Source organism: Galeopterus variegatus, unplaced genomic scaffold (genome assembly GCF_000696425.1).
Source record: "Galeopterus variegatus unplaced genomic scaffold, G_variegatus-3.0.2 Scaffold2301, whole genome shotgun sequence".
Taxonomy (NCBI): Eukaryota; Metazoa; Chordata; class Mammalia; order Dermoptera; family Cynocephalidae; genus Galeopterus; species Galeopterus variegatus.
The window spans coordinates 24,080-33,927 of NW_007728412.1; the positions used below are offsets into that span (position 1 = coordinate 24,080).

The following is a 9,848-nucleotide window of genomic DNA, read 5'->3' on the forward strand; positions in this document are numbered from 1 at the left end:
TCTTTTTTTTTTTTTTTTTTTTTCCTTTTTATCTTTTTTCGTGTCCGGCAACGGATCGCAACCCTCAGTGTCGCGCCCGTACTGGACCGGGACCAGCCATGGGATCGCAACCCTCGGTGCTGCGCCCGCACCTCGCTCAGCCAGTGAGCGGGAACCGGTCTGTATGTGGGATCCGAACCCTTGGCGGGAGCGCCGCCACACTCCCAAGCGGCGCACTGTAGCAGTGCGCCACCGGGCCGGCCAAAATCGATCAAACTTTCACTTGTGGGTACCAAAACTGTTGTGCCCAGATCAGCTGTAGACAACAGCAGAGCTTTCAAAGGGAAGTTTAAAAAAAAGTGGGATCAAGATCCTGAAGTATTTCCTCCAAGAATTGTAATAGGAGGTGACACATGGCTTTATCAGTACGATCCTGAAGACAGCACAATCAAAGCAGTGGTGGACCAGAGGTGGAAGCGGTCCAGTCAAAGCAAAAGCAGACTGGTCAAGAGCAAAGGACATGACAACAGTTTTTTGAGTTCTCAAGGCATTTAGCTTGTTGACTTTCTGGAAGGCCAACGAATGACAGCATCTTCATATTATGAGAGTGTTTTGAGAAAGTTAGCCAAAGCTTCAGCAGAAAAATGCCTGGGAAAGCTTTACCAGAGAGTCTTTTCTCACCACAGCAATGTTCCTGCTCACTCTTCTCATTAAACAAGGGCAATTTTGTAAAACTTTTGAAAGGAAATCATTAGGCATGCATCTTACAGTCCATATTTGGCTCCTTTTGACTTCTTTTTTCTATAATCTTAAAAATCTTTAAAGGGCACCCATTTTTCTTCAGTTTATGTAAAAAAGACTGAATTGACATAGTTAAATTTGTAGGGCCCTCAATTCTTTAGGGATGGATTAAATCGTTGGTACTATCACTTACAAAAGTATCTTGAACTTGATAGAACTTATGTTGAGAAATAAAGTTTATATTTTTGATTTTAACTTTTAATTTCGTTTTCCACAAACTTTTTGACCTCCCCTTGACAGAAATGAAGAGAGGAATAGACAACAATGCAGTAATAGTAGGAGACTTTTATATCCCACTTCAGTTATGGATTGAATATCCAGACAGAAGATCAATAAGGAAAGAGAGGTCTTGTACAACCAAAGAGAGAACTTGTAGACCATTCAACCTAACAGATACATACAGAATATCTCACCCAACAGCAGTAGAATATACATTCTTCTCTAGTGAACACACAAATTCTCTAGGATAGGTCTCATTGATTGTTCAAGGGAACGTTTAATATCAATGTACTTGTGAATTTCCCAGTTTCCCTTCTGCTATTGATTTCTAGTTTCATTCCATGGTGGTTAGATAAGATACTTGGTATGATTTCAATCTTCTTCAATTTGTTAAGACTTGTTTTGTGACACTTCATTCTCCCGGTTTTCTTCCCATCTCTTTGGACATTACTTTTCTGTTTCCCCTGAAGATCCTCTTCCTCAATCTGTCTTACTCATATACAGTAGTTTTCTTCTATGTTCTATCTTCAACTTCTTTTGTTTCTCTTTACATTTTTTCTAGGAAATTTCACTTACATTCCCAGGTTGAATTACCAAGTACAGTCTGATTGATGATTCTAAATCTTATGTCTGTGGACCACACCTTTCTTTTGCATATGCAAGTACTTATTGGATATCACTTGAGATACCACAAATGTAACATGTACAAACTACTCATCACCTTACCCCCAAGCTTTCTTTTCCTTTTTCACTGGATGGTACCACCACCTTCCCAGTTGTCCAAGCCAGAAATCTCTGCATTATTCTTAGACCTTGCACTTTCCTTTACCCTCCTTCCATGCCTACATATAATCTTGTGGTTCTTAGAATATGTAATGTCTTTGGGGGCCGGCCCAGTGGCGCACTGGAGAGTGCACCGCTTGGGAGCGCGGTGGCGCTCCCACTGAGGGTTCGGATCCCATGTGGAGACCGGTTCTCGCTCACTGGCTGAGCGCGGTGCGGGCGCAACACCGAGGGTTGCGATCCCGTTGCCGGTCCCTGGTATGGGCGCGACACCAAGGGTTGCGATCCCTTACCGGTCAGTAAAAAATGACAAAAAGGAAAAAAAAAAAAAGAATATGTAATGTCTTTGAACACACTATTTTCTCTGCCTAGAATATTCCCTTGGTTAATCCCTACTTCTATAGAGATATAGTATAGTATGATAGCCAAGAAGGTAGCTTCTGAGGTCAGAATACCTGGACTAAGATCGAGGCTTTGCTGCTTCTAAGTTACCTGACAGTTCCACTTACCCCCCCCAACCAAAAGGTAAAACCCACATTCTGTTAAATGCATCCATACTGTGTTCTTAAGACACCTTTATTTACTACCTTTGTTATTGTGCTTATCACTCTGAATTATAATTGATTTTTTTTTCTGTCTCATTGTATTGTATGCTCCTAGAGGGCAGAAACTAACTCCATTATATTGCTAATACATAGCCCAGGGTCTGGCATGCTAATTTATTAATTCAACAGATATTTTGCTGGTGAGGGTGTGGAGAAAAGGGAACACTCCTGCACTGTTGGTGGGACTGTAAATTAGTAGAACCACTTTGGAAAACAATTTGGAGGTTTCTCAAACAACTACAGATAGATGTTCCATATGATCCAGCAATCCCTCTTCTGGGTATATATCCAGAGGAATGGAAATCATCATGTGGAAGAGATACCTGCACTTGCATGTTTATTGCAGCTCTGTTTACAATAGCCAAGATATGGAACCAACCTAAATGTCCATTGATGGATGATTGGATAAGGAAACTGTGGTATATATACACTATGGAATACTACTCTGCTATAAAAAAGAATGAAATTCTCCCATTTGCAACAACATGGATGAACCTGGAAAAACTTACGTTGAGTGAAACAAGCAAAGCACAGAGGGATAAATACTGCATGTGCTCACTCATGTGGGAGCTAAGAGAGAAAGGAAGGCAGGAAAGAAAGACCACAGTAGTGCCATGATCCAACAGAGGGAGGGAACATTCCTAGGGCTACCAATTGGAGTTGAGGGGAGAGGGGGAAGGGGAGGGAGGTTGGAGGATAATTGAGAGGGGACAAAGTGAACAAAAGTAATTTCTGGTAATGGATATGCCCCCAGTATGAATCTGGACCCCACATCATGGGCAGGAGGGGGGGACAATCAGCTTTGTATCTCATGAATATTCATAATAAATAAATAAGTTAATTAAAAAAACCCCAAACCCAAATATTTATTGAGCAACTTTGTCTTCATGGACCAACATACTAGGTTTACAGCAGTACATGAGAGAGACCAGATTGCTGCCCTCATTGGACTTACTTTCTAGTGGAGCAATAAAGCAATAAACAGAAAATGAACTAATCGATTAAAACTGTAAAATAAATTAAGATTGTGCTAAGTATTAGAGAGGAATCTGTGGAAAGAGCCAAGGAGAATTGTTCTAGGCACAGTGAAAATTAAGTACGAAGGCTCTGAGGTGGGAAAGTGATTGGAAGGGGGGTGACTGATCTTATGAATAAATGAAGGTGGGAAAACTAAGAAGCATAGAAGTGTTGACAAGTAATGGAACCTAGATTCTCTGAGTACAGTTCGGCACTCTTTCCAATGAACTCTATTGCCTCAACATTTAGAAAAAATGGATGGTCTTAGCAAAAGCATGTATGATCACTGAAAATAAAGTGAGACGTAAAACTTTGTTAGAGTGCAGATTTCTTAAAATTGATTAACATTTGAAGAAACAGTCAAAGTAAATAATAGAGTAAATTAATCGAAACATAAGATGCTGCTTTTGAATTCTGACTTAGGTTTAAGTAAGTGCACAATGGAGGTTGAAAGAATTTGAAATAAAGCAGGTAAAATTTATTAAGCATTCATTCTTTACCTAGTGTGTGGCAGGCACTGTGGTGGGTGACTAGAACGTGATCCCTGCACTCAAGGTTTACATTTTTAATGGAAGAGATTATCTAAATAATTTGACAATTTTAAATTAATAACTCTAATTTAATGGAAATTAATTTTACATTAAATCTATATATGAAAGTGCTATTAAAACTTATTCAGTCTAGGACAAGTGCTAAGGAAATTGTTAACCTTCATTAACAAGAACTGACATACGAAAGAAAACTTTGGATTTTTGGTTCCTGTAAAAATTTATCCTTTTAATTTATCAGTTTTTCATAGTCTATTTTTTTTTTTTTTTGCATTTATCAGATAATTGACATAGGGGAGAGTATAACTATTCCAGATGAATTTACTGAAGAAGAAAAGCGGTCTGGAGATTGGTGGAAGCGTTTGGTGGCAGCAGGAATAGCTAGCGCAGTTGCACGTACATTCACAGCACCCTTCGATCGTTTGAAAGTCATGATGCAGGTAGTTTGCATGTTTTACTCCTTAAGAGTTATTGTAACTTGAAAAATCTCTAATGATTTTCAGAAAGAAATATTTTAAATGTTTTGGCACATTTCATACTATTGCTCATGAAAGTTTTACATTTTTATGAAAATGTAAATTTCCTTATTTTCAATATTAAGAGACTTAATTTTTAAAAAGATGGTCGTATGCTATTTAAATTAATTTTATTTAAAATAATAATAGAACCACTCTATTAGAAGTTTTTTCAGTAATATAACTAAATCTGATGGTGATAAGATACCATTAGTCTATTTATTGGTTATCTCTAATTCCTGATAACATAATAACATTGTTCTATTATACTATTTAAATACTAAGAATATTTCTCTGGGTTAGAAAGTTAGTTACTTAGAGTGTATTATTATATGTTGTCTAATTAATTTTGAGTAATGGATTGTCAACAGTAGTTATCAAATCACTTAATCTGCTAAGTACCGCAATTAAAATTCATAATTAAAATTTAATATTTGCTGAATACTTTCTCTACAAGGATATGAGAATTAATAATCCACAATCTAGTGAATTTAAATCTGTAAATAAATTTATATACCTGGGTGTTTTACTGTCTTTTTTTTTTTTTTTTGGTAACATTGGATTAAGACTAATTATTATACAATGTGAATTAATTGTGTAAAAATTATAATGTTACATAATTAAGAACTATTTATTTATGCTTCTTCCTCATTCCAAAAAATATTTGACTCATCTTAAAATCTAAGTTTATATAATTATGTCATTTTTGGAAAATAAAGGCTGTTAGAAAGAAAGCCTTTGGGAGAAAAAAGGCTTCATTTATTCATTTCACATATATTTATTTAGGGCCTATTATGTTCTAGGTACTTTAATAGGGATTAAGGGTTACAGTAGTAAGTTAGATGTAGTTTTGCCCTTAGAGAATTTACAGTCTAGCAGGAAAAATATAGATAATCAGGCAAGTAAAGATAAAATGTGATCTAAGTGCTATGTACCCAGACAGAGGATATACAGTCATGCTTCACTTAACAACAGGGATACAATCTAAGAAATGTGTCATTAGACGATTTTGTCATTGTGTGAACATCATAGAGTGTACTTACACAAACCTAGATGGTATAGCCTACTGCACACCTAACTGTATTGTATAGTCTGTGGCTCTTAGGCTACAAACCTGTATAAGCATGCTACTGTACTGAATACTGTAGGCAGTTGTAACACAATGGTAAGTATTTGCATATCTGAACATATCTAAACATAGAAAAGGAAATGTGTTGCACTAAGATGAAGGCTATGACATCATTAGGGGATGGGAATTTGTCAGTTCCATTATAGTCTTATGGGACCACCCTCTTATATGCAGTCCATCGTTGACCGAAACATCTTTATGTGGAGCATGACTGTACATAGTACTATGGGAACACCAAGGGGGAGTAAATATCATTTACCCTCTGCCTATTATTTCTCACATAAATATATGGTGATATCTTGGTTAACGCATCAAAAGGCAATAAGGACCTTTAATTCAGTGAGGTAAGTATAAGGAACACACTTTGAATGGCATAAGATGGTAAGACAAATAACCTGCCATCCTCCTGCATTTTTGATAATGTGTAACCTATATTTTCTTCAGTCAGGTGACTAAATTCAGTCAGTTTTTAGGAAAGAGCAAGAGTTAACAATCCTCTATTGCAGGTAGAAATAGAAAATTCAACTTCCTCAGTGACTGGGCCTCTCAAAAAATAAAAAATGAAGTTAAAGGGAAAAGATGCAGACACAATACAGTGCTACACAGAAACAGAGACATAGGGAGATGAAAGAGATGGGAAAGCAACCAAGAGGACAAGTAAAGAGAGATGCATTTGTTGTGTGTCCTATCATATGCTAGGTGTGAGAAAAGCAAAGAAGAAAAAGTATATCTCCTAGAGATATGAACGACATAAACAACATATATGCATGATGATGATGATGGTGGTGGTGGTGGTGATGGTGATGATATTGAAAATAATTGTCACTTATGAGAGCTTGCTCTATGCAAGATAGAAAAGTATGTGTGGCTATTGTAGGGACACAAGGTAGGGATGATCAGTTCTCCAAGGGATTAAAAATGTTGATGGATTAGGGAGCATGAAAATGTATGGAGCAAATAAGGGGATAAGGAAAGAGTGGAAAAAGAGAAAGGAATAAGGGAGTGGGATAGATAGGAATAGGAAGAGGATAAGAGATGAAAAGATAGAAAAGAAAAGGAAAATAGTGAAGAAATGGGGAAAAGAGGGAAGATGATAGATGAAAAATGAGTTAGAAATGGGAAAGAAGAGTGATGTAATTAGATGCAAGGAAGGAGGGAAGGGAAGGAGGAAAGGAGTCTCTGCCCTTTTATGCCATTCTTCATCAAATCTCACGGCTTTCATTTGTACCTGTATTTGACAGTGAAATGGGTTCATTAGAACTTGTGCTCTTTATTGATGGAAGTGTTACTGTGTGAGATGCACACAACTGGAAAACAATATGGGAACTAGAGAAGGACGTAAGTGTTGTGTGGTCAGAAGTAGATTAATATAGTTAAGAGGAGGGGCTTTACAGTCAGAGAGCCTTGGGTTTGAATTCTGGCTTTGATACTTTTAAATTATGGGCAAGTTATTTGATCAGTCCTAATTGGGTCGATAAAATGGGGATCATAATACCGTTATTTTAAGAATTAAATAAGATTTTACAAAATGCTTAGCATTATGCCTGCAACATAGTCAATGCTAAAAAAAAAATGAAGGGTTTCATTTTTGTAGAGAAATAAGATGAATAAATAGCACTGTTACTATTTTTATCAAAGCCACACCTAAGTTTCTATGGTTATTTGTTTGCACTTTCAAAAATTGTATTTTTAACTTAATGTAATATCCTCCAGGTTCATCAATGTTGCTGCAAATGACAGGATTTCATTCTTTTTTTATGGTCAAATAGTATTACATTGTGTGTTTGTTTGTGTGTGTGTGTATATACATATATCTCACATTTTCTTTATCCATTCATTGGTCGATGGACATTCAGATTGAATCCATATCTTGGCTATTGTGAGTAGTGCTGCTATAAACATAGGAGTGCGGATATATTCAGCATACCAATTTCATTTCCTTTGGGTATATATTCAGTAGTGGGACTGCTAGATCATATGGTAGTTCTATTTTTAATTTTTTGAGGCACCTCCATAGTGTTTTCCATAATGGTTGTAACTAATTTATATTGCCACTAACAGTGTGAAAGTGTTCCATTTTCTCCACATCCTCACAACACTTGTTAACTTTTGATTTTTTAATAGTAGCCATTCTGACTGATGTGAGGTGATAATCAGTTGCATTTCCCTGATGTTTAGTGATGTTGAACATTTTTTCATGTATCTATTGGACATTTGTATGTTTTCTTTCTGAGAAATGTCTATTCAGTCAGGTCTTTTGCCTGTTTTAATCAGATTATTTGTTTTTTTGGTGGTGGGGTTGAGTTTTTGAGTTCCTTATATATTTTCAATATTGACCCCTTATCATATATTTAGTTTACAAATATATTCTCCCATTCTGTAGGTTGTTTCTTTGCTCTGTTGATTGTTTCCTTTGCTGTGCAGAAGCTTTTTAGTTTAATGTAATTCCATCTGTCTATATTTGCTTTTGTTGCCTATGCTTTAGAGGTTTTATCCCAAAATTCCTTCCTAGACCAATGTCACAAAGCTTTCCCTCTATGTTTTCTTGTAATAGTTTTGCAGATTGGGGTCTTAAATTTAAGTCTTTAATCCATTTGAATTAACTTTTGTATATGGTGAGAGATAATGATCTAGTTTCATTCTTCTACATATGGATAACCAGTTTTTCCACAACCATTTATAGAAGAGGCTATCCTTTCTCTATTGTGCGTACTTGGCACCTTTATCAAAAATCAGTTGGCTGTAGGTGTGTGTGTGTTTATTTCTGGGCTTTATATTTTGTTCCATTGGTCTATGTGACTATTTTTATTCCAGTATCATGCTGTTTTGGTTACTATAGCTTTGTAGTATGTTTTAAAGTTACATAGTGTGATACCACTTCCTTGGTTCTCTTTGCTCAAGATTACTTTGATTATTCGGGGTCTTTTGTGATTCCACCAATTTATCTCACTCATATGTGGAATCTAAGAAACTGTTTTCATAGAAGTAGAAGGTAGGATGGTAGTTACCAGAGGATGGGGAGGTTACCAGAGAGAGGATGGGGAGGGTAGAAAGTAAGGGGGTGATGGTGAGAGATCAACCAAAGGGTACAAAGCCACAATTAGAAAGGAAGAATAAGTTTTGGTGTTCAATTGCTTAGTAGATGACTAGAGTTAACAATATTATATTATATATTTAAAAATAGCTAGAAGAGAGGTTTTTCACTGTTCTCATCACAAAGAAATGATGTATATTTAAGATGATGGATATGCTAATTACCCTGAATTTATCATTACACATTGTATACATGTATCAAAATATCATGTTGTACTTCATAAAAATGTAGTTTAAAAATAAAAAAAATTGTATTTTCAAAATAAAATAAATATATACTAAGAAAAATCTGGAAAATAGAGCGGTAGAAAGTAGAAAAGTTATCTATCTTCTTATAACCCTTAGTGATCATTATTAACATTTTAGTTCATTACCTTCTTGTCCTTTTTATTTATTTATTTATTTTTAAATTTAATTTTATTATATAAATATACAATGTGGTTGATTATTGTGGCCCATTACCAAAATATCCCTCCCCCTCCTTCTCCCTCCCAACAACCTCATATCTGTTCACTTGTCATAACAACTTCAAGGAATTATGATTGTTGTGTCTTTTTCCCTTCCCCCCAGTTTATTTGTGTATTTATTTATTTATTTTTAGCTCCTACAAATTAGTGAGAACATGTGATATTTCTCTTTCTGTGCCTGACTCGTTTCACTTAATGTATTTTTCTCTAGGTCTCTCCTAGGTGTTGCAAATGGCAGTATTTCATTCTTTTTTATAGCAGAGTAGTAGTCCATTGTGTAGATATACAACATTTTCCATATCCACTCATCTGATGATGGACATTTGGGCTGGTTCCAACTCTTAGCTATTGTAAATAGTGCTGCAATGAACATTGGAGAACAGGTATACCTTCAACTTGATAATTTCCATTCCTCTGGGTATATTCCCAGCAGTGGGATAGCTGGGTCATATGGTAGATCTATCTGGAATTGTCTGAGAAACCTCCATACCATTTTCCATAGAGACTGCACCATTTTGCAGCAATGTATGAGAGTCCCTTTTTCTCTGCAACCTCGCCAGCATTTATCATTCACAGTCTTTTGGATATTAGCCATCCTAACTGGGGTGAGATGGTATCTCAGTATGGTTTTGATTTTCATTTCCAGAGTGCTGAGTGATGTTAAGCATTTTTTCATGTGTCTGTTGTCCATT

General features: G+C 36.0%; 1 protein-coding gene across 1 annotated transcript in view; it reads left to right on the forward strand.

Annotated features, from left to right (window-relative positions):
• The window catches only part of LOC103597392 (calcium-binding mitochondrial carrier protein SCaMC-1-like), a 55,703-nt gene that overhangs the window by 23,084 nt on the left and 22,771 nt on the right, over nt 1–9,848 (forward strand). The window contains exon 5 of the mRNA XM_008581221.1: nt 4,234–4,392. Within this exon, the coding sequence (XP_008579443.1) occupies nt 4,234–4,392 (159 nt within the window). The remainder of the gene's footprint in view (nt 1–4,233; nt 4,393–9,848) is intronic.